General features: G+C 41.7%; 1 protein-coding gene across 1 annotated transcript in view; it reads left to right on the forward strand.

Annotated features, from left to right (window-relative positions):
- The first annotated feature begins 4,149 nt into the window (after positions 1-4,149).
- LOC6043941 (probable E3 ubiquitin-protein ligase HERC2) overlaps positions 4,150-25,353 on the forward strand; it is a 28,490-nt gene continuing 7,286 nt past the window's right edge. The window contains exons 1-7 of the mRNA XM_038254711.1: positions 4,150-4,757; positions 4,822-5,069; positions 9,035-12,851; positions 16,446-17,836; positions 17,894-18,045; positions 20,289-24,969; positions 25,028-25,340. Of these exons, the coding sequence (XP_038110639.1) occupies positions 4,304-4,757; positions 4,822-5,069; positions 9,035-12,851; positions 16,446-17,836; positions 17,894-18,045; positions 20,289-24,969; positions 25,028-25,340 (11,056 nt within the window). The 5' untranslated portion in view covers positions 4,150-4,303. The remainder of the gene's footprint in view (positions 4,758-4,821; positions 5,070-9,034; positions 12,852-16,445; positions 17,837-17,893; positions 18,046-20,288; positions 24,970-25,027; positions 25,341-25,353) is intronic.

A 25,353-nucleotide genomic window follows, 5' to 3' on the forward strand; every position in this document is an offset into this window, starting at 1 on the left:
CATAAAATTCATAAAATTCATAAAATTCATAAAATTCATAAAATTCATAAAATTCATAAAATTCATAAAATTCATAAAATTCATAAAATTCATAAAATTCATAAAATTCATAAAATTCATAAAATTCATAAAATTCATAAAATTCATAAAATTCATAAAATTCATAAAATTCATAAAATTCATAAAATTCATAAAATTCATAAAATTCATAAAATTCATAAAATTCATAAAATTCATAAAATTCATAAAATTCATAAAATTCATAAAATTCATAAAATTCATAAAATTCATAAAATTCATAAAATTCATAAAATTCATAAAATTCATAAAATTCATAAAATTCATAAAATTCATAAAATTCATAAAATTCATAAAATTCATAAAATTCATAAAATTCATAAAATTCATAAAGTTCATAAAATTGATAAAATCACGGGTCCCCCACAGACCGTTATTATCCAAAAAAAATTTCCACCCAAACCAATGATTGGACATGGTTCCTGGGACCATTCTGCACCTCTGGGCCGAGTTTCAAAATATTTGCCGGCAGAAATTTCGAATACGGTCAGTTTTAGTGTTTTGAGTAGAAATTAAGGGGAAATCGCATGTAAAATACGTAGGAAAAGTTCAAAGCTTTGATGTTTTAACTCTGAAACGTTACTGGTCATAATTTTAAGTTGTTCTTACACGTAGCAGAATGATATAAAACGATTTACCGGACTGACTTAGCCGGATTAAGCCTAAGTTAAGTGACTTAAGTCTATAATTTACAAGTTTATATATAAATATCTAATAAAAACTCCTATATTAGGCAATTTCAAGTCAAGGAAAGCTAGATTGCACAAAACTAACATAAAATGGGGTGACTTTGAGCCAAAAGGGTGACTTTCTACCAATTTTACGATTGCGTAATAGCTATATAGCTAAACTACAAGCTCAATAGGCTTGAATTGTAAGGTTTAATCGTTGCAAATATTGTTCATAGTTTATGTTGCACTCTCCCAACATTTTCAAAAATGCCGTAAAAAGTTAGATAATCACGAAAAACATAAAAAAAAGATAACGCTTTAGTGTTATTAGCCTTACCCTGAACCCGACAAGAGTTTTAAAACACAAACTACAACTACAACTAACGAAGTTGACTTTATAGCTGTCGGCCACCATTGCTAGTACCAACCACTAGTGTCTTCCTTTTAATCTACAAGGACTTCGCCGCCCTGGGCTCCTAAGTGTATGAAGTATGGCACGGAGCGACGGCGCCGAATACCCATATTTACACAAAGAATTTAAGAGCGCCCGCCGCGGGATTCGAACCGGCAACCTCTGAATTGTGAGTCCAGTGCGCGGTCCGATTGATCCACACGGGCGGGACAACTACAACTACTTACATACAATTCATGCATCGGCCATCGTATGTAAGTATTTGTAAGCCCAATAGTTTACATATATTTGACTATACTATTTTCAAATTTTCATAATATATGCCAAGCTTGTTAAAAGAGTAGATGAGTGATTGTGTTTTCACGTGGAGAAAGAATAAGTTTTGTTTTGCTGAATATATTATCAGCAAACGTACTTGCTGATCAATAACATGTTTCAATGAATTGTAACGATGATCAAAATTTATCAACAACACTTTATTCAATTATAGGATAAAATATTTTATTATGATATACATGTTTGAAATTCATAATTGGTTGGAAATATTAATCCTGTAGGAAGTTGTGACATAGAACTTTTTCTAATAATAATCATTACACAGGACAACAAAAAAGTATGGGCTAAATGATAGCTGAAGTACTCTCTGGATTTCATTCGTATGCTTCAAATTTGTAAAAGTTTCAAAACAAAAAAGGACAATTTATTTTGCAATACCACAAATTTGCTACCTTACAAAAGTTGTTGCCCTAATATTTTGATTGTTTTATTTAGATTCAGTATGAATTGATTCAGAAAAATTTGCGCATGATTTTCAGATTTGTCACTTCAATCGAGGTGACTTTAAATCAACAGGCCTTATTTAAATCGAATTAGCAGATTTGTGTAGCAATATCATCAAATTGTTTATGTGGGAACATAAATAGACCAAATTAATCCATCTACTAAATTTGTATATATTAATTAACATAAAATTCAAGTTTATCAAAACAATCTTTAGTCGTTTGTTGGTACAAAGTCACCCCTTGGCTCAAAGTCACCCCATTTTATGTTAGTTTTGTGCAATCTAGCTTTCCTTGACTTGAAATTGCCTAATATAGGAGTTTTTATTAGATATTCATGTATAAACTTGTAAATTATAGACTTAAGTCACTTAACTTAGGCTTAATCCGGCTAAGTCAGTCCGGTAAATCGTTTTATATCATTCTGCTACGTGTAAGAACAACTTAAAATTATGACCAGTAACGTTTCAGAGTTAAAACATCAAAGCTTTGAACTTTTCCTACGTATTTTACATGCGATTTCCCCTTAATTTCTACTCAAAACACTAAAACTGACCGTATTCGAAATTTCTGCCGGCAAATATTTTGAAACTCGGCCCAGAGGTGCAGAATGGTCCCAGGAACCATGTCCAATCATTGGTTTGGGTGGAATTTTTTTTTGGATAATAACGGTCTGTGGGGGACCCGTGAAAATTGATAAAATTGATAAAATTGATAAAATTGATAAAATTGATAAAATTGATAAAATTGATAAAATTGATAAAATTGATAAAATTGATAAAATTGATAAAATTGATAAAATTGATAAAATTGATAAAATTGATAAAATTGATAAAATTGATAAAATTGATAAAATTGATAAAATTGATAAAATTGATAAAATTGATAAAATTGATAAAATTGATAAAATTGATAAAATTGATAAAATTGATAAAATTGATAAAATTGATAAAATTGATAAAATTGATAAAATTGATAAAATTGATAAAATTGATAAAATTGATAAAATTGATAAAATTGATAAAATTGATAAAATTGATAAAATTTATGAAATTTATAAAATTTATAAAATTTATAAAAATTATAAAATTTATAAAATTTATAAAATTTATTACTGCGGGCGTCAATAATTAGAGTTCACGCGCGGTGATACGACCGCAAGATAATGGTCGCATGACAGCCGCATGACAACCGCAGAACAAATTTTTGGTTGTTGGCAAAGGTTGCCTTGAGTTTTCAGCTGACTTTTTGGAAAATAATCAAAACAAACCAAGTTGACAGCCAAATCAACGCAGAATTTCAGTTCAACCTGCTGATTTTTACACTGCGGTAGTTAGGCGGCAATAATCTCCTGTCACTCACAGCGAAGGAGAAACGTGATTTTATCTCGCAATAAGAAATATAAAAATTATAAAATTAATGAAAAAAATACAAAAATACAAAACAAAATAGATTTACAGATTTTAGCCGAGACCCAAAATCTGTACTCATTCGATTTTACCCTAGTTCGGCAACACTGTCCGACCATATGATTTGCATCGCACCAAAACAAACCAGCCATGCCAGATATACAGATAAATCTGTATTTTACAGATTTTTCGATCCCAAAAATCCCAAAAATCTGTATATACAGATTTTTTTAAAACGGTTATATTTGAAAGTTTCAACAATTTAGTTATTAATTTATGCTTTAATATGATTAACAAGCTTAAATCTGTTGTTAAAAGTTTAAAAATGTCTTCTATGACTTCGAATTCGACAAGATACAGATAAAATACAGATTTATTTTTAAGAAAATACAGATCTCCCTCAAAATAATCTGGCAACGTTGAAACAAACCACCCCTCGTCGTTGCCCCACCTTGCAAATGTCACCGGCTCGAGCGCTCCCACCTCCCTGCTCTTTCCGAACTACGCCCCTGCCGTGCCATCTGTCAGTGGTGAGAAAATTTGGAAAATTGCAAAACGCGAACTGGTGCGTGGAAAAAGTGAAATTTAGCCCGGAAAAGTGCACCAATTCCGGACCAAAGCGGGTGCAAACGTTGCCCGGAGTGGCTGCGCACCTCGGCAGCGTATTTTCCGGCCGGGGCGCGATGGATTCGAGACGCAAAGTGGTTTTTTCCAGTTTGTAAATTGCGGCCATTGCGTGAAACAGGGGGAGGGAAAAGAAGAAGAGTTTCTCTTTTTTCTGTCGGGGGGTGGTGGGAAGAAGAAGAATCGGGGTGGTGGGGTGGGTTTTTTTGGGAGGAGGAAGAAGACGACAACAACAAAAACAAATATCGTGGTTTGTTTTGAACGGAGCAGGCGGCGTCGTCGACGAGGAGGTGGTTTTAGTCTTTGTTTTGATTTTGAGTCGTCGCGACGATGAGCTTCGGAACGAGCGGAAGTGGGGCGGATTTGCACTTTAGGGCGCTGCCTTTCTTGGATAAGAAATGGATCAAGGCGGATGTAAGTGCGGCGCTGCGGAGTCCGGAGGATTTGGCCAATCTGTGGAACCACCTGGTGCAGGATGAGGAAGTGGTCACGGCCCGGTTGCAGACTTCGGTCAACGCGGCCGGGGATGTGGCGTACGCCCGGCCGGATGGGAAGTACTACTGCGGAGTGCAATCGCTGAGTTGTTCCTGCTGTAAGGGCGTGTGCAGCGCGAGTGCGAGCTGTTCCTGTTCGGCGTGCCAGATTTTGGAAGCGGAGGAAGGACCTGCCAAGAAGACGCCGCCCGGCTGTCAGCTGCAAACCAGTCAGAACCAGAACCAGTGCGAGACGCCGGGAGGATGTTCCGGGACGATTCTGGACTCGTGGCTGTGGAGTCCCATTCCAAGTAGATTCTCTTGAGCAATACTTGAAAGATTCTTCTCTAACAAAGAAAATTCTTCAATTTTTAGCAATCGACGAAAAGCGAATCTGCAGCCGGAAGTTGATCGCGGAGCAGCGTGAAATCTGCCTCCAAGCAGCGGCTAATTGTCTGTCGGCCACGCGCACCAAACAACTTCTCTACGTTTATCGGAGATATTTCGTGGCTCTGCAGCGGTGCAAACCCGACGAAAAGACAATCGCGACCGCGGGGGATGAAAAGGCCGCCTCGGAGCAGATGGTGGCCAGCGAGATGGCGACGGATCCGGCCAAGTTGAGTGTGAGTAATTGTTTTTTGTCTTGGTTTTTGGGTTGGGCTTGGAACAGGGTGACCACTCGAGTCGGGAAAAAGTTGGAATTTGTTGTAGCATGCTAGGGTACGTTTACGTCAAAGATTATTAGTGCTAGTGATTTTTCGCGATTTTGTGGATGCCGCGTAAACCATGAAATTTGCCCTTGGCCGTTAAGTTTGGTAAATAATTCAATTTCAATTCAATTCAATTGGTGTTTATTAGAATTTAACAGTTCTGCTCCAGGATGTTACATCTGCAATTCAGAGATTTGGAGAACCTTTCAACTGAGATCAATTCATTAGCCTTTACAGGGAGGGTACATGTTTCTAAGTTTAGATGTTGCTAGCTGCATGCTCTTTTAGGGAAAATAAATTTTGAGAAAAAACCCTAGATCTATGTTTGGCTTAAGACTAATATCACAGTTGTTGACGGAGGAGTGCTTCGATGAGCGGATTCGTTGACATCCCACAGGAAGTCCTGAAGGTTCTCGTTGCTTTTTCGATGCTTGCGTCGATGGTGTCGACGCCGGCCAGCTCGTGTAGATCGTCGGTCGGGTACCACGGGTCCAAGTTGTGCACCATCTTGAGCAGCTTGTTCTGCTTCACCTGGAGTCGCTTACGGTGCGATTTGGCGCAGTTGCCCCAGACCGCAGCAGCGTAGGTCAGCATTGGACGGATGATGCACTTGACCACGAGCGACTTGTTCTTGATGCTCAGCTTCGACCGCCGATTCAGCAGGGAGTAGAGCGCCTTGGTGGAACGATCCACCTTCTCGATGATGTTGTTCACGTGCTTGTCGTACTTCAGCTTCTTGTCGTGCACCACACCCAGGTACCTGACCTCGTCGTCCCACGTCGCAGGCTGGCCGTTGACGCTGATCGATCTGCGGGGAAGGTGCCGAGCAGCACGCCTCCTGGTGAAGAAGATGGACTGGGTTTTCCCGGCGTTCAGCTTGATGCGCCACTTCCGCTGAAACTCCTCGAGGTTGTTCTGTGCCGCTTGTAGGTGGGTGACGACGATCTTCGGGTCCTTATCCGATGCCAAGTATGCAGTGTCATCCGCAAAGAATGCGTACGACACTCCATCGATCATCGGCACGTCGGAGGTGAGGATGTTGTAGAGAGTCGGGCTCAGCACTGATCCTTGGGGCACGCCGAAGGGGATGTTGTGGACGGAGGAACGCTCGCCATTCACCGTCACCGTAAACGACCGATTCGTCAGGAACGACTCGACGATCTTGAGTTTGGTAAATAAAATTCTGTCAAATTGCACCTCAGTGTATTAAAAATTTGATTTTTTTTTTTCATGTAATACGAAATGCAGATAATTGATTCTTGATTTCCAGTGAAAACGCGAACTTTTAAACTTCTAAAACATTTTTTCTTTTTTTAAACAAAAAAAAAAAAAAAAATAATAATAAAAATATAATGCTGAAAGACCGTTATTCAAAACTTTAATCAGTTTGGCCTATTTTATATTTTTTTTTTGTAAAATTTACTTAATTAAATTCTAAAATCATAGTAAAATAAGGATAGTTGAATTTTGAACCCAGCAATTGAAAATTCATCCAAATTTCACTTATTTGAAATTATATTTTATTTTTGAAATGGATATTTTGTGTCAAGCGGTTATTTTTTATATTTAACTACTCTTTTTCAGTATCTTTTCTGAACAAAATTATTCCAAAATATTTTTGTTGCGTTTGTATTGAGCAGATTTCCGTTTTGGACAATGTGTTTTATTTTGCATACCGCGAAATTTCAATTTTTTGCCGTGAAAAAGTTCCTTAGCATGTGTGCTTGCCTCAGCATGTCTTTGGCACTGATTTTTATGTTTTTTTTAAACTGCTCATTTTCATAAGATTTTGATTAATGTTTGACTAAGTTTCGAAATAAAAATGTAAAAGTAAACATTGAACAATAACATAAAACTGTTGAAACCCCAATTCGAAAATAATGCTTAATTTCAAAAACTGTGAAAAGCGTCAAGTTATTATTCTGTTTCATTTTATCTTTTTACCAAATAAAATATAAAAATATGAAAGCACCTCTGAAAAAAAATATTTTTGAAGAGCTGAAAGAATTTCTTATATTCTGAATAAAGCCTCACAAAGAATTCGAACCGATGGTTTTTCCAGTGTTACCTTAAGGAGGTATTAGACTATGACAAACAAAAAAAAACTTCCCACTTTTTGACAGTTTACCTGTTTTTGATTGCTGAAACGTCAACCTGCATTCATTTTGCTTTGCGAGTGCGAGTTTGTTTATTTGTTTGTCATAGTCTAATACCGCTTTTATTCGCCTGTAATTTTCATCTGACGATATCTTGGAAACTATTGGTCCCATTTTCAATGTTAAAAATTTAAAGTTTTGCGAAATTTTCCGGTCTTTCAAAAAACTATTTCAGATTTTTTTTATAATTTGGTCTGAATTATCTAGAGTTTTTTTTAAAGGTCCAATAAAGATTTTTTTTGGCTTTTTGGGTGTTTTTGAAACCGCCTCGAGTCAGGGGTATTCAAAAACAGCAAAAAAAAAATGAAATTTTGTTTATTGGACCTTTCATAATTTTAGAAATGAAATAAGCAAAATTATCTATTTTTAGACCGTTGCAAAAGTTATGCTTGATCTTAAAATACTGAAATTATCAGCCTTTCACATTTTTTCTGAGGTGAAGAGATATTTTTAAACTGAAAAAACCTAAAAAATCGAAAATTTATGCCTAGAAGTAGCTATAACATGAAACGGTACATTTTATCAAAAAAAAAAATTAAGTAATTTTCGATTGCAAGTTCAATACCTTTTTATTTTTTTATAGGTCCTATAAGCTATTATGTTTCATATGTTTATAGGACATTTTCTAAAATTTTGCTTCGAAAAAAATATTTTTAATGAATTTTTGGTCCAAGTTTTCAATATTTTCCAAAACAATATTTTTTTTAATAATGTATTTCTCCCAAACCAGATTTAACACCATCACGCACTCGGCTTAAAAGATGTATTTTTTAGTACCCAGAAATATATCCAACTTTTTAACTTTTATGAATAAAAGTTATATAAAAAATAGATTTTTTTCCGTGCGCCTTTTTTTACAAAAAGTCCTTCCGAAGATTTTTTTTACATATCCACACAATTATTTGTATTGCCATAGGAAATGCATGGACAAAATTTCATCCAAATAAAAAAATACCTATAAATTTAAAAATCTCAATATCGTAGATAACTACTCAAAAACAAAATTAGATACTTTATAACTTGTCTCTATACAAAAATACTGATAACTTGAGAAAACAATTTTTTTTAAATACATATCAAAACTACAAATTTAAAAAGGAAACGATGCAAGCTGTTTTTCACATGATTTCCTAAGAATTTTGCTTTCTTTTTTTACCATAAGGCTGTTATCGCAGGCCAAAAGTAGATGTAATTTGTGATTGTAGACGGTATTGTTTTGATTTGCAGCATTTTGAACCAACTATTGTGGATGTACCTGAAACATTTCAGGACGAATTATTTTATTTTATTTTGTTGTTTTCAATTTCAAAATTATGAGTGCTACCATTTTTGAAGTTTTTTTATCCATTAATTAATTGTTAAGTTTCTAGTTTTATTTAAATTTTCTGCATTTATTTTAAATTTGTTTATAGTTTGAGCGTTGTTGTTGACTTATTTATAAAAGATTTTTTAAATTGCAATCATATTTTTTGTAAGAAATTCTTATTATTTGAGGTTCTGGAAAAGTTGGAAAATAGTCGGGAATTCGAAAATGTGATTTGAGTGGTCACCCTGGCTTTTAATGAAGAGCGCACGACGCGAAGGTCAACGGCCGTCGCGCTTGTTAAAGAATGCAAACACACGTGGACTTGGCGTTGGTGGCGTGTCTAGAAAGCGCACGCGGTGTGATAAAGAAAGCTAAGAATGATTGACCTCTCTTTTCTCTCCTCATCTCCCCCACAGAAAAACTCCAGCTTCGACCGCGACCCTCGCGCCTCCGCCACCACCACCACTACAACCCCTCTGAAGGACTGCGACAAGGCCACCTTTGGGTTGGCCCGCGTCGGAACCCGTGCCGCGCTCAACTTTTCCTTCGCGTTTCTACGCCGCGCCTGGCGCTCCGGCGAAGATGTGGAACTGTGCTCGGAGTTGCTTTCCGAAGCGCTTGAAGCGCTTCAAACCCTGCCGGAAGCGTCCCTCTTCGATACGTCCCAGATGTCGTCGCTGTGGATCGAGGTGGTGGAGAAGTCGATTAAATTCTTGCGGCAGGTGGTGCTTGGGGACGTTATGGGGGGGAGGTGTTTGGTGCCGAAGGCGGATCGTCACATTGCGTTGAATTTGCTGCTGGAGTTGGGCGCGCAGAAGGGCACGCTCGGCGGCTCGTTGGAAGGCATTTCGTTGCTGTTGACGCTGCACGAGAAGGACCAGGAGGAGCAGGACGATAACCGGAGTCCGCCGTTTGGGAGTTCGGGGGCGCCGTTGGTGCCGCTGTTGAAGCGGTACGAGCAGATTGATAGCTTCGCGGCGTCGGCCACGGATTCGTTTCACTTTGGACCGACGGAGTCGTTTTTGCGGTTTTTGACGCTGCCCGAGTCGGAGACGGCGACGGTGGATTTGAAACAGGCGGCGGTGATCATCGTTAGTCATTTGGATCGGCTGGCGAAGCCGCACCTGCCGGCGGGGAACTACTCGGCGAAGGTGAACGCCAAGACGAACTCGGCGCAGAAGATCTTTACGCTGGGGTGGAGCTCGTGCTCGCCGGAAATGTACGGATTTACGTCGGAGGCGAGCAACGCGTCGGCGCAGCTGTTGGCGGGGTCCGTTCCGAGGTATTCAACCGCAACGATCGAACTTCCTCCAAGTCTGCAGGTTCGCCAGGTGGCCTGCACCGAGAACAGCATCTACATCGTGACCACCAGCGGTCAGCTCTACTCGATTCACTCGAGCTGCGCGGAAACCGTTGCGCCAAAGTCGGTTGAGGGATTGGAGGGAGTGAGCGTGATCCAGATTGCGGCGCACTGCGAGGGTCGGCACGCGATGGCGTTGAGTTCCGCGGGGGAAGTGTACTCGTGGGGTGCCGGGGAGGGTGGTCGGCTAGGGCATGGTGATACCGCGTCGAAGGAAGTGCCCACGAAGATTGTGTTGGAGAAGCAAGTTACGGCGATCTACGCCGGGGCGAGTTACAGTGCGGCGGTTAGCAGTGTTGGGGAGTTATTTACGTGGGGTCGTGGAACTTACGGGAGGCTGGGTCATGGCAACTCGGACGACAAGTTCGTTCCGACGCAGGTGCAAGCGCTGAAGGCGTACAAAGTTGTGGACGTGGCGCTTGGCAGTGGTGATGCCCACTCGATGGCCGTTACGGACGGTGGACTGTTGTTTGCTTGGGGAGATGGGGATTTTGGAAAGTTGGGGAATGGATCGTGCAATGGATCTCCGCTACCCGTGCAGATTGAAGGAGTTGCGAATGTCGCCAGGATCTACTCCGGATCGCAGTTTAGTGTGGCGCTGAGTTACGACGGGACGTTGTACAGCTGGGGCAAGGGTCACGGTGGACGGTTGGGACACGGCAATTCAGAACATTCGAACGTTCCCAAGTTGGTGCACGCGCTCGAGGGGAAGAAGATCGTCGACGTGGCCGTTGGTTCGGCGCACTGTTTGGCGTTGACCAGCTCGGGAGAGCTGTACGGTTGGGGAAGAAACGACTACCAGCAAATCTGCCCGTCCGGAGTCTCGCGAGACCCGATCATCACAACTCCACTACTAACAACCCCGCCAACGCTTCGAATCTCAGGAATGACCTGCGGAGCGGCCCAAAGTATCGTCTGGTGCGCGTCGTCAACGCTCGGAGTCGCATCCAAAATCCCGTTCGTCGTAGATCTCAGCGAGCACACGTTCCGCCAGCTGGACCAACTGCTCTGCATGGTCTGCCCGGGAACCGGCCCCGGAGACATCCGACACCCACCCAGTCAAGAAGCCGAGTGCATCGCAGTAGCTTCGCTGAATCTCCTGCGTCTACAACTCCACGCCATGATTGTCAACAATGTCCCAGCGAGGGCCGTCGGTCTCGTGGAAGGTTCCCGCCTTCTAGCAAGTCTCAAATCCCGCATCCTAACGCTCGCCGGAGGTCCGGTAGTCCTAAAAACTATGCAGGAAGCCGCCCAGTGGACACTCCAAGTCGGGTGGTCCATCCTCCTGCCAACCGCGTCGGAACGTGCCCAAACCCTAACTTCCTTACTCCCAGTTGGCCACGACGCGGCCGCAAACGCCACCAGCAGCAACTCCAGCTCCGGTCACCGCTTCATGACCGACCTGCTCGTCGGTTCCCTCATGGCCGAAGGCGGTCTCCAAACCGCCCTCAACCAGGCCATCAACGCTCAACGCTCGCAAGACTGCGGTTCCGGTTCCGGCTCAACCCATCTGTCCCTGCTGCATCTGCTCAAGCAGCTACTTCGCAACAATTCCAGCCTAACTCAGGCCCGCCTCGGCCAGCTCATGCTCGGCCCGTATCTCAAGACTGAGGAAGCATTCAGCTCTCCGGAACCACCCTCGCCTAGTCTCGATCTCCTGCACAAGTTCCAGCGGCTCCTGCTCTCCTACATCTACCAGTCCAAAACCGATCTCGATCTCAGCGGAGCCGAAGCCCTGCTCGACACCTACATCCAACAGGTCGTCACGGCCTGCGTCACAACCCTCAACAAAGCCCACGAAACCATCCTCCAGGGCAAAGAAGGCGTCGCCGAAATACTCGAATCCGACATCTCCGACGCCCTCCTCTACGAACTCCTCATCGGACTGGTGCTCATCCAAAAGGAAAAATCCCTCTTCCTGTCCTCCTTCGACTGGAACAAACACTTCATCCCCCTTCTCCACTCCCTCGACAACTTCAACCGCCTCACCCACGAAGGCGAAGTGCACGACTCGGACGACATGGGCTGGCCCGGCATCATCTGCCGCGGCACCGCCAAATCACCCCCCGTCCAGGAGGAAACCCTCCTCATCCGCCGCTCCGACATCGAGAACCACTGCGCCGACGGCGGCAACTGGGTCATCATCAACGGCAACGTGTACGACGTCGCCGACTACCAACCCGAATCCCCGGCCACCCAGGAAATCCTCCAACCAACCCGCGACATCTCCCTCGAAATCAGCAACCCCCAACACCGCACCGCGTTCGAGTTCATCACCTCGTTCCTCCGCGTCGGCCGCTTCGCCATCAACGAAATCTGCGACAAAGACAACGCCCCACGCCAGCTGACCACCCTCACCCACTTCCACTCGGAGTGCATGCTTGCGTACCTGCTCGGCCTGCGCTCCAACATCCTCCAGTCAGCATCCCCCCTCCAACCAGCGGAACTCCAGTGCAAAAACCTCCTCAACTCAACGATCCTCAGCGGAGGACTGCAAGTCCTCCAACCGAGCAACCCCTTCGACGAGGAAAAGGGCGAAGCCCGCAGTAGCGGATCAACCGCCGGAAGTACCCCAACGGACGCATCCAGCCAGATCCCAATCGCGGACGTCCCCCAGATGGCCAACTGGCCGTCGGTGCTAATCTCCCACCGTGTTGAGAGCATGCTCGCCCAACTGGGTGAGGGAAAGCTAACGGATCCGTTGGTGGCGTCGTGGATTGCGATTTGTGAGCGGTTCTGCAAGGAGAATCACCTGATTTGGCACCAGGAGTTTCCGCCGGAGCATCCGGTGATGGAGCTGGAGAGACTGTTGATGGCGGTGCTGATTAGGCATCAGAATTTGGGACCGTTGGCGCTGGCGGTGGTGGATCGGGGTGAGTTTGGTTTTTTTAAGTTGATGGGAGGTTGTGCAAGGTAGGGGAAATCTACCCATTTTAATCCTAATAAGCGGTCGTGTTTGAATGATGCTGGATAATCTAGAGTCTCCCTTGAATTTTACTAAAACCAAGTACACCAACGAGTAGAGCAAGTTTTTGTGAACATTTCTGTTTATTTTCACTTTCACTAAAAGTTATTCTATTTCTTTACCAAGCATTTAACAAAAAAATCCCAAGGGTATTCTAATCGAGGCGAATGCATTGGGCCACGCCCATTTTTCTAATATCGGCTTAGTTCTTTTTTCTTCCAACACTCTGTCGAGTGTTGCCATTTGCGCTGACAGTTCAAACGAACACTCACGAAAAGTGGCATTTATAGGGAAAGTTTCCTGGCATCGCTGGCTGTGCTGGTGGTGGTGTTGACGGCCAGCCTTTGTTCTTTTTTTGCCTTCGTCTCTCGCTCGGTTTTCTTCAGCCTTCGATTGGAATGCAAAGTGAAATTTGAAACGTCAAACGACTTGGTGCGTTTGTTTTTTTTGATGGCGCTTGCTAATTTATTACATTTTTCGGGATTATTCTTCAAGTGAGTGCCTTACTAATGATCAAAAGAACATGTTGCCGGTAGTTGGAAGCAATTTCATATCTTAAGCGCCGTGAAAAAGTAAGCGAAAGTGAAAAGGTAATTTTGGCGATATTCATTAAGCGTTTGAGGGATTCTCGTGTGTGTCACTGTGTGTGCCAACAAAATGATGAGAAGTGGTCTCGCAAAATACAAATTATGATCAAAAGTGCATTAAATGTGATCTTTTTGGCCAGTAAGTGGCATACATTTGCGTGCTTACTCGAGGCGGTGCTGTTGCTGATAAGTTTATAGCCCAAATTGTATTTTTGGAGCTTTAATCGAGCATCAAACTCTCCATATGACGAAGATAGGTGTTTGATTGGAAAGGGTAGATTTCCCCTAGTCTTTCGAAATTATGGGATGAGCGCGATTTTTCATTTCGAAAAAATACACCAAAACTTAATGCAGACCAGCAAAATATTTGAAAAATCTCAATTAAATTTATGTTATGCGTTGTTTCCTAAAAATGCTTAAAGCATATAAAACTATTCAATCCTAGATTCAATCCTATTTAAAATTTTATAAAATACACATGTTGTTGAAATGACGAAAGCTAGCCAATATTCTTAATTCAGAATTAATTATTTTTTTAATTTTTAAAAAAGAGAATCAAAATAATGTTTCATCTCACTTTTCTTATTTTTTGAATTAATTTACTTTTTTTATATTTTTAAAATTTTTGGTTTTTTTTTAGATTTTGAAGTTTTTTAACCGTGGGTGTTGTTTTCTGATTTTCATATTTTTTTAATTTCTTATGTTTTCAAATGTTTAGACTTTTTGAATTATTTTGAATTTTCTGATTTTTTTTAGTTTAATTTTTTTTATTTTTTATACGTTTAACTTTTGGATTTTCGTTTATTTTTCAAATTATTTTAAATTTTGAATGTATTTTTTATTTTTAAGTAATTTTTCTTATCATTTTAGTTTAATTTTTTCTGACCGTTTTTTTTAACTATGTTTTTTTTATTTTTTTCTGATTTCTTTATATTTTTTTAAATTGTTTTAATATTTTTAAAATTTTATTTTTTTTTACTTTTGCAATTTTTGAAAGATTTTAGATTTTTTGTAACTTAGGGTATTTTTTATGTTTTAAAATTTTCATAATTTTTAAAATGCATAATGAGTTTTTCAATGTTTTTATTTATTTTGAGCATTATTTTGAATTTTCTGATTTTTTTTAAATTCTTTATTTTTTATGTTTTAAATTTTAAGATTTAAAAAAAATATTTTGAATTTTATTTTTTTTTGAAATTTTTGCTCTACTTTTCTGATGATTTACCTAATTGCGAATTTTTGTTTTTTTTTATTCTTTGATTTTTTTTATGTTTGAAATTTTTGAATTTTTAAAATAATTTTAAATTTTAGATGTTTTTTTTTGTTTTTTAAAGTAATTTTAGTTTTACTTTTGTTGTTTAATTTTTTAAAACTTTTTAATTTTTTTTAGAGATTTTAATTTTTTTGAACTTTGGGTTTTTTGTTATTTTTTTTATTTCTATATATTTTTTAAATTGGTTTTTATTTTATTAGAAATTCACAGGATTTTTCAACGTTTGCAAATTTGGATTTTTTACCTTTAAAAGATTTTTGAATTCTTGTAACTCAGGGTATTTTTCATGTTTTAAAATGTGTATGTTTTTTAAAATGCTGAAATGAGTTTTTCAACGTTTTATTTTTTTTATTTTGAAAATTATCTTGATCTTCCAGATTTTTTTATTTTTTATATTTTTCTAATGTTTATAATTTTAAAATGATTTTGAATGTTCAGATATTTTTAAGATTTTTCTATGATTTTTTCTTTTATTTGTGATGTTTTTATTAATGTCTGCTGTTATTTTATTTTAACTTTAAACTTTAAAAAAAAAAATCTTAATTTTTTTTTTGATTTTTGAAAATATTTTTTAAGGCCAATGCAATTTTTTTTAAAGTTCTTGTTTCTTGAGAAATTTTTGAAGAAATTTCATGATTTTTTTGCTTTTGATTTTTTTGCCGGTTTTAAAGGAAGGGGGATGGGGGTTTCCTTTTTTCCTTTTTTATGTTTTGAATATTTATTTTTTAAATTAATTTATATTGTTAATATTTTTTTATCGATTTTTGGATTTTTTTTTATTAATTTAGAAATTATTTTCAAAAAAAAAATGTTATCCATAATTGATTTTTCAATGTATTTTAATTATTTTAATTTCATTTTTAAATTTGTTGGTTTTTAAATTCAATTTCAGGATTTTTTTACATTTCTATTTTTTTTATTTTTTAGTATTTATATTTTTCTGGCATTTTTTATTTTTAATGTTGTTTGTTTTTATCTAATAGGTATTAAGATTTCTTTAAAAAAAATATTTCTTTGATTAAAATAATCCAATATTTTTTAATTGAACAAAAATATTGAGGTTTTGCAACGCGACTGTGTTTTACGTGTAAGCGGCCCATAGTACTACTTTTTGCTTAAAATTTTTGGGATTTTTTTAAATCTTTGAATTTTGTTGAGTGTTTTTAAATATTTATAGAATGTTAAAAAAATATATTTGTCTTTTATCATATTTTGGATTTCGGACTCCCAGAGTCGATTTATTGTAATTTGAGATTACGTGATTCTGCATTACTTTATTGCATTTTTGTAATTCTGAATTACAAAAAATAGTGGTTTAGATCTGTGATTAAATTAGGTTCTGAATCACTTAAATTATGAATTTCTTTCTTTTTGATTTTTAATAGTTTTGTTTGGCTTCAAATTCGGTTGAAGTTGGTTGCCGGATTCCCGAGTTACAATAAAAAATGGAGACAGTAGTTGGGCATTTATATGTGACAAAAATTCATCTGCCAAAATTCTCTTTGGCCTCTTTGGTCGCACTTGCAGGTTGTGATCGCAACTACTTTCTTATGTATAGTAATAATATTGTACGAGGTTTTTACGACAAGACAACGAATAATTGAATAAAATAAATTGATTGTCTTCTTCTCTTCCCGCCCAGAACTCTCCGGCAACTGCTCGAAGCCCCCGCCGCCGATCGTCACCATCATCAAGCAGGTCCACCAGACCAAGTGGAGCATCGTGAAGATGCGCCAACAGCTGAACCGCAGCTACAAGGAGGTGTGCGCTCCGATGATCGACAAGTGTCGCTTCCTGCTGTACGAAATCCGTCCGGCGATCAGTCTGGAGCAGCACGGCCTCGGGAATCTGCACATTCTGCACAAGCTGCCGCGGTTTAAGGCGCTGGTGCGGCGAATCATCACGGAGATGAGGGCGGCCAAGAAGCAGCTGCTGACCTGTGCTAAGCCGGAGGACATATTGAACGTGACGATTCAGAGCCAGTTTACGTCGTCGGTGACGAAGATCCAGTCGCAGGAGAATCTCAGCTGTAAGAATCAGTCGACGGAGAATCTAGTCAACGAGAGTCTGATCAAGGTGGCGAGTTTGGAGAGTTTGAACGCCGGGGGGAGGGATCGATCGGCGTCGCCGGTGATTTTGGCCGCGGTTCAGAAGGTCAACACGGCGTCGGATGAGAATCTGCTGAATGTGGGATGTGTGAATGAGGTTGGAGTTGGTGGTGGGGATGCTGATGGAGGTGGGGACAAGAAGATTCCGATTACAAGTGATGAGATCAAGACGCCGACGAACGAGCTGATCGATTACAACAACTCCAAGATGAAGAATCCGGATGGTGGGGATGAGTTCATCAATAATGTGATTGCGAGCTTGAGTGAAAAGTGCTTGATTGAGTCTTATCCGGCGGAGTTCAAGAACGGCGTCAGCCAGCAGATTGTGGACTTTATTCTGTACGACCTGTGCGACGTTGAGACCTTGAGAAGGGCGTTGTACTGCCAGATTCAGCGCTACCAGATTCGCAAGCAAGGTCTTGAAATGCTCTACGAACTCCTAAAGATCCCCGGACTCTTCGACGCCGCCCAGTACAACCTGTTCAACGGTTATCTCGGACTCCACGCGTCCAAATCCGACACGACCCAAAACTCCGAGCACATTCTCGAGAATCTCAACATGATCACGGCGTTCCAAAAGGCGGACATTCTGATTGCCCAATCGAAGATCATCGAGTGGACCGTGGCGGAGCTGCAAAAGTACGTCAACCAGGAGAAGATCAACGGTCGCCACCGGAACCACGGCGAAAAGGACAACTCCAACCTGGGGACGTACGTGTTTCTCAAGAAGCTTCCACGGGCGCGATTCCTGCTCAGCATTTTTGGAATTCTCTCGAGAACGTACGAAGCAAACGAGCTGAGTCTGCTGATCAACTCGGGCATTCTGGGCACGATTATGGGTTTGCTGCGGCAAACCGGAGCGGATCTTCCAAACACCAAAAACAACACGGACATTTCCGTGATTTACGAGGACGTGGTGACGAATGTAGGTAGAGAATTGTTCTATTGAAGCGAAATTTAAATTATTATTTTTAATTTGTAGCTCAAATCATCGAAGGAAGGACTGCCCGGGCCAGAGTTGGCCAAGCTGATGAAGATCGGGACGAGGATCGCGCGCGGAGCGGATTGGAAGTGGGGAGAGCAGGACGGACCAGGAGGAGAGGGACGGATCATCAGTGAGATTGGAGAGGATGGGTAAGTAGCGGAAAATGTTGACGAGTTGCTGGAAGTCCTCGAAAATTGTCTGAAATTAATGTATTAGTAAAGGCCGACAGACGTCAGGTCGAATGGACAAAAGGTCGAAAATGCGTTTTTTATATTTAGCATTATGACTAAATTCAACATGTGTCAGATGAAATTATAACAGAATTTGTTTTACAGAAATCTAAAAAAAAAAAATAGGTAATTTTCATAATTTAGAATTTATCGAGGTGATTATTGCACCTGATCAAAACGGTAAGTCGTAATTTTTCGATAGTAGATTGAGATCATTCGATCGTAACTTCTCGATCTACCATCGACAAATTACGACTGACGATCGAGAACATCTTAATATGTATTCGAAACTTAATTCAATTTTAATTCAACAATAAAAAAAAACTAAAAAACCACAAAATCAAAAAAAATGGCAAATAAACTATTTTTTTATTTGAATAAAAATAATAACAATAAAAATAAATCAACAAGTTCCCACAATTAAAAAGAAATAATTAGAAAACTTTAAAAATTAACTAAAAATTCTAAAAAATATATCAATTTTCCCTTTTCAAAAATTCCAAATTGCTAAAAATATTTATCTCGACTTTTTTGATTAGGTCCTATGAACATATCCAGAGCAACATTTGAAAGGGGCGGTACGACATTGCTCTTACGGCCTTTCGTCCCATTTAAACGCGTGTAATGAAAGGCAGTAAGAGCAATGTCGTACCGCCCCTTTCAAATGTTGCTCCAGATATGAAAGACAATAGCTTATAGGACCTTTTTAAAAAAAACTCTGGATATTTTTCTTTAAATTCATAAGTTCATAAATATTTTAAAATTTTAAAAATATCAAATGTCAGTTTTTCAGATTTTTTTTTATAAAAGTTTTAACATTTTAAAATTTTAATTTATTTAAAAAAAGTAAACATGTTAAAAAATTCAAGTAAAAGTTCAAGTATCATTTTTAAACATTTTAAAATTTTGAAACATTTTAATTATTTCAACCATTTAAGAAATTTCAAATATTTTAAGAAATTGAAACATATAAAAAATTTCAAACATTTTAAAAACTTCAAATATTTTAAAAAATCAAGAAAAAATTATTACTTCAAACATTTTAAAAATTTCAAACATTCCAAGTATTGAACATTTCGCAAATTTTAAACACTTAAAAAAATTCAAATATTCAAAATATATATAAAAAAATTTGAAAACTTCAAAAATTTTAAAAACTTCAAACATTTTAAAAATTTTAAACATTTTAATAAATTCAAATATTTCAAACATTTTAAAAATTTAAAACTGGAATTTGAAATATTCAAACATTTGATTTATTTCAAAAAATTTAAAAATTTCAAACATTTTAAAAATTTCAAACATTATTAAATTTTCAAACATTTTAAATTTTCAAACATTTTAAATTTTCAAATATTAAAAAAAATCAAGCATTCTAAAAAAATATACTACTTTAAAAATGTCTAACAATTTTAAACTTGTTAAACATTTTAAGCATTTTATTATTTTTTCAATTCGTTTTTAATCGTTTTTAAATATTTAAACATTTAATAAATTTCAAACATCCTTAAATTTTAACATTTAAAATATTTTAAACATTTTAAAAACTATAAACATTTCAAATTTTTTAAACATTTTAAAAATTTCAATCATTTTAAAAAATTTAAATATTTAAAAAATTTAAAAATTTCTAACATTTAAAAAGTTTCAAACATTTAAAAAATTTCAAACATTTAAAATACAACCAAAAATTTCAAACATTTCAAAAATTTCGAACATTTAACAGATTTTAAACATTTAAATAATTTCAAACATTTAAAAAATTTCAAACATAAAAAAATCAAACATTAAAAAAATTATACATTTTAAAAATTTAAAACATTTTAAGAAATTAAACATTTTAAATAGGTATATCAAGCATTTTGAAAATTTCAATAATTTTAAAAAAGTTAAACATTTCAGAAAATTCAAACATTTTAAAAATTTAGAACATTAAAAAAATTTCAAACGTTCAAAAAATTTCAATCATTTAAAAACTTATGAACATTTAAAAAAAATTCAAACATTTTAAAAATTTCAATCATTTTAAATAAATTAAACATTTTAAAATATTTTTTAAAAACTTAACTTCAAGCTTTGCACGTACGATCTTCCCGAGAACGTCCTCTCAAGGTAATTTTAAAAGGCTACAAACACATTCCATTTTCTTATTTTTTTTCCAGCTGGGTCCGCGTCGAATGGGACAACGGCTCCACCAACTCGTACCGCATGGGCAAGGAGGGCCAGTACGACCTGCGGCTTGCGGACAGTGCCCTCAAAGCGCTCTCGCCGGACAAGGACAGCGAAAAGGAAGACTTTATCGACCAACATCTGTACAACGAGTCCCATCCGACGAAGCTGCTGCGCAACGTCTGCATCAAAACGCTGCAGATGTTGTTCGCTTCGGTTGGGATGCATGCGGAAAAGATGCAGCAAAACTCGCTTCGGAGTGTGGCGTCCATGTTCCGGGCGATTCTGACCAATCGGATAACGTATTACAACTTTGCGCTGGAGCAGTGGACGACGTTAGGGTTTTTGAGAGCGATTTCTTCGTCGAAAGCGCTTTCGATGCATTTGACGTCGCCGGTTTGGGTCGAGTTGGCGTTTGAGATATTGAACTCGCCGATCACGTGCAAGAAGGACGTCTACAAGAAGTTGCACTGTTTGCGGCTGCTCCAGTCGACGCTGGTCAATTGGACTGGTGAGGAGTCGCATCGGGTCGATGATATTATCGTGAAGTTGTTTGACGTGCTGGGGAAGATTAGTTTGTACTGTCCGAATGACTTGTCGCTGTTGAACAACGCGGTGGATATCAAGAGCAGGGTGTTGTACAGTGCGTCGCACACGGGAACGATCGCGGAGGAGATCATCGTGCTGATCCGGAAGTTGCACACGTTGCCGCTGTGGAACGAGAACATTAATTCGTTTATCGCGCAGAAGTTGTGTCTGGTGGCGGATGTTTTTCTGGTGAGCGAGCTGGAGATTAACTTTGAAGGTGAAAAGGCCTCCATCATGGGCGCCCTCTGCACGATCGGGGGCTGTGACTCGCGGCCTCGCTTAGGTCTGAACCTAACCCTGGACGGTGTCCGCGGAACGATCTCCCGCATGACCAAGAAGGGCAAGGTGGTCATGAACGTGCACGCGCAAGCGGAGACGAAAAAGATCCCGATCTTCAAGGTGTCGGAGTGCGCGGACGTGGGCGCGTTCAGCCTGTCCAAGCTGACGATCAACGAGATGCTGCTGAACTCGTGGGCCGTGCTGTTCTACGGGATTGGCCAGACGCCGATGAACGTGGCGAACAGCATAAACATGGGACTGCTGCAGACGCAGCAGATCAACTTTAGTGCGCTGAAGGCGACCAAGGTGCTGTTCCGACATCAAAGCTTGCTGAGAAAGATTTTGAGGCAGCGATCGCCGGGCATTACGCGCAGTTCCTCGAAGGATAGCTTGTCGGATCGGGACGGTAGTCCGGAGGAGGGCAAGCCTCGCAGTGAGTCGAACACCTCGGAAGAATCGCAAGCGTACACGGAACTGTTGATCCAGACGATCTTGCTGCGGGCTACGCAGCCGAGTCCGTTGAAGGCCTGCTACTCGTTCCAGGAGATGGAACTGGCGGCGTTGAACATCTCGCAGATGTTGGCAAGTCACGTGCACAACGAGTTGAACGCACCCTCGAACAAGCGAGCGTTCCCCGTCAGTCAAGCGACCATGATCCACGGAGTTCCGATCTACAACAACGAGTCGGCACTGGAAGACGCGCAGACGCCTTCGGGGGCGGAAGCGGCCATCAGTGGAGCTTCGACGGGTCGTGGGACGGCTAGGCGGAGTCCACCGAGTGCGTTGGTGGCGCAGATCATGGAGATGGGATTCACGCGGAAGTCGGTGGAGACGGCGATCAAAAGTTTGACGCTGCACACGAACATTAAGCCGACTGCGGAGCAGGTCGTGCAGTGGATTCTGGAACATCCGGACGTGACGGCGAACCTGGGTGGGAAGGGAGATGACAACGATGCCCATAGCGATACGGAGAGCGTTAGTTCGGACACGATGGATGGCGGGTCGTCGCTGCACGATTCGCAGCAGGTCGTGTACAAGTCGCGGGATGACTTCAAGTCGGCTGATCAGTACGCGATCTACGTGCGTGGGTTGATCTGTCCGGGGATGTTGGTACGATGCTGTCAGGACTTTGAAGAGATCCGGAAGGGTGATATCGGGACGGTGCTGAAGGTTGAACCGGAAGGTTTGCACGATCTGAACGTCAGGGTTGACTGGCAGATGCGCGATCGACCGTACTGGATGTGCTTCGTGCATTTGGAATTGCTTGAGGCGCCACCGTCAGAGAATAGCGCCACGATCGGGGTAGGATCGCAGATTCGGATAAGAAATACGCAGCACTTCCGCTATCGGTTGAACACAATCCCACGGGGAAGTATCGGGACGGTAACTTCAGTCAACGGTACAGAGGTGACCGCGGAGTTCCCCCAGCAAACCGTTTGGAACGGTCACCTGAACGAGCTGGAGTTGATCTCGAACCCGTTGAGCTTTGGAGGTTCCGGCCAGGGTGTCTTCGACATCATCGACGACTGGTCACGCTGCATACGATCGCTGACCGTTTCTTCGAACGAATCATCCGCCAAGTACCTACTCGATCGCAGTACCAACTACTGGCAGAGTTCATCAACGCAGGGCAAACACTGGATCCGGCTGGAAATCCACGATCAAGTCTTCATCCAAACCCTGTCGATCAACGTCGATCCGGACGACTACTCGCACATGCCGTCGCTGGTCGTGATCCGCGGTGGAGACTCCGTCGCAACCCTCAAGGAACTCCACTGGGTCTCGATCAACCCGACGGATGTGGTCGTCCAACTCCTAAACGACTGCAAGCAGTACTACGCGTGGATCGAGATCCTCGTCAAGCAGTGCCGCAACAACGGCATCCAGTGCAAGATCCACGGACTCAACATCATCGGCAAGCGCAAGCAGACCGACCTGGAGATGATGCTCCAGAACGCGTCCTTCCTTGCGACGGAAAACGACTCGGCGGCGGAGCCGAGCTACTCGACTTCATCCAATTACGCCGACGAGCAGTCCTCGAACGAGATCAGCTCCAAGGTGCTGGTTTGGGGTCTGAACGACAAGGAGCAGCTTGGTGGACTCAAAGGTTCCAAGGTGAAGCTCCCCACGTACTCTTCGGTGCTGAGTCAACTCAAGCCGATACACATCTCGGGCGGGTCGAAGTCACTGTTCATCGTATCGCAGGACGGCAAGTTGTACGCTTGCGGCGAAGGAACCAACGGACGGCTCGGACTCGGTCACAACAACAACGTACCGACTCCGCGGCAGGTGCCGATCTTGAACCAGTACGTGGTGAAGAAGGTGGCGGTTCACTCTGGTGGGAAGCACGCGATGGCGTTGACCCTGGACGGGAAGGTCTTTTCTTGGGGTGAAGGTGAAGACGGGAAGCTCGGACATGGCAATCGAGTTACGCTGGAGAAGCCCAAATTGCTGGAGAGTTTGAGAACGAAACGAATTCGGGATATTGCTTGTGGGTCGAGTCATAGCGCCGCGATCACCAGTTCCGGGGAGTTGTACACCTGGGGATTGGGAGAGTACGGCCGGTTGGGTCACGGAGATAACTGCACCCAGCTGAAGCCCAAGTTGGTGACGGCGCTGCAAGGTCATCGCGTGGTTCAGGTCGCCTGTGGAAGTCGTGACGCTCAGACGCTCTGTTTGACCGAGGAAGGTCTGGTGTTTTCCTGGGGTGACGGAGACTTTGGCAAGCTTGGACGGGGAGGATCGGAAGGGTGTTCGGTGCCGCATCAGGTCGAGCGGTTGAACGGAGTTGGAGTTGTGCAGATCGAGTGTGGAGCGCAGTTTAGTCTGGCGTTGACCAAGATCGGTGAGGTGTGGACTTGGGGCAAGGGTGATTACTACCGGCTGGGTCATGGAACGGATCAACACGTGAGGAAGCCGACCCCCATCCAAGGACTCCGTGGTAAGAAGGTCATACACGTTGCGGTTGGTGCGCTGCACTGCTTGGCAGTTACGGACAGTGGCCAGGTATTTGCCTGGGGTGACAACGATCATGGTCAGCAAGGTTCTGGCAATACCGTAGTCAACAAAAAGCCGAACCTCGTGCTTGGCTTGGACGGAGTCTTCGTGAACCGTGTAGCTTGCGGCAGTTCGCACTCCGTTGCCTGGAGTCTACCGCAAAACCCCTCGGAAAAAGACAAAAAAGAACCCGTTCCATTCGCCGTAAGCAAAGATCCCCTCGGAAGTCACAGCCTCGGAATCTACGCGCTAGACAGCGAGCCAACGACTTCCCAACCCCAACTCGGCGCAACCAGCGCCAAACAGCAGCGCCCGTCCCTGTCCGAGAGTGTCCTCTCGCTGGAAACCTACGGAGCCCGCCAAGCCGCCCTGTCTCACATCCTGAACTCGATGAGCATCCTGCACGCGCGATCATCCATCATCGCGTCCCTCACCTGCCACTCGCAGCTCACCGTTCAGGACAAGGCCTGCTTCAACGAAACGCGACCGATCACGCCGGTCTCCGACAACGATCACGACGAGCCGAAAGCGGACGCTGAGGTCGTTCAGCAACAGCAGAACGAGGTGATCGCGCACGGGGGTGGTGAAGGACCGGCGGACGTGTCCGGACTGATCCAGACCAACGACATTGCCGACTGTGACATTCCGATCGTGTCCGGCATGAACAACACGCTTAGTGCGTACCGCAGCTTGACCGGCTCGCTTTCGCTTTCGGCGTCAATCTCCAGCTGTAACGCGACGCAAAGGCATTCGAAGATGTCGGCTAGTGCGATGTCCGTGATGGCCGCGACAATGACGCATCACGATGAGGTAAGTTGGTTTAGGGTAGAAGTTACAGCGTAGACATGACCCCGGAAATGCTTTTCAGATGATGCACGATCACCCGGTCAACAGCGGGTTGGACGACTTCACCGCACTGCTCGGCGAGTCCGAAGCGAAGCACTTGATCGAGCTGCTCAAGCTGAGCGTTTCGGGGCGGACTGGTCCGGCGAACACGGCGGAGACGATCGCCAACACGTTGATTGCGCTGGCGAAGGGAAGCACCACGATCTCGAACATGCTGATCGAGACGTGCATCACGGAGCTGGAGGATCTGTGCACCTCGCGGCACTCGCTGGGCAAGCCGAAGCCGGTCGTGCAGGAGACGAGCCATCCGTACATTGATGATATTACGCTTGTTGGTAAGTGTCTGCT

Source organism: Culex quinquefasciatus, chromosome 2 (genome assembly GCF_015732765.1).
Source record: "Culex quinquefasciatus strain JHB chromosome 2, VPISU_Cqui_1.0_pri_paternal, whole genome shotgun sequence".
NCBI lineage: Eukaryota > Metazoa > Arthropoda > Insecta > Diptera > Culicidae > Culex > Culex quinquefasciatus.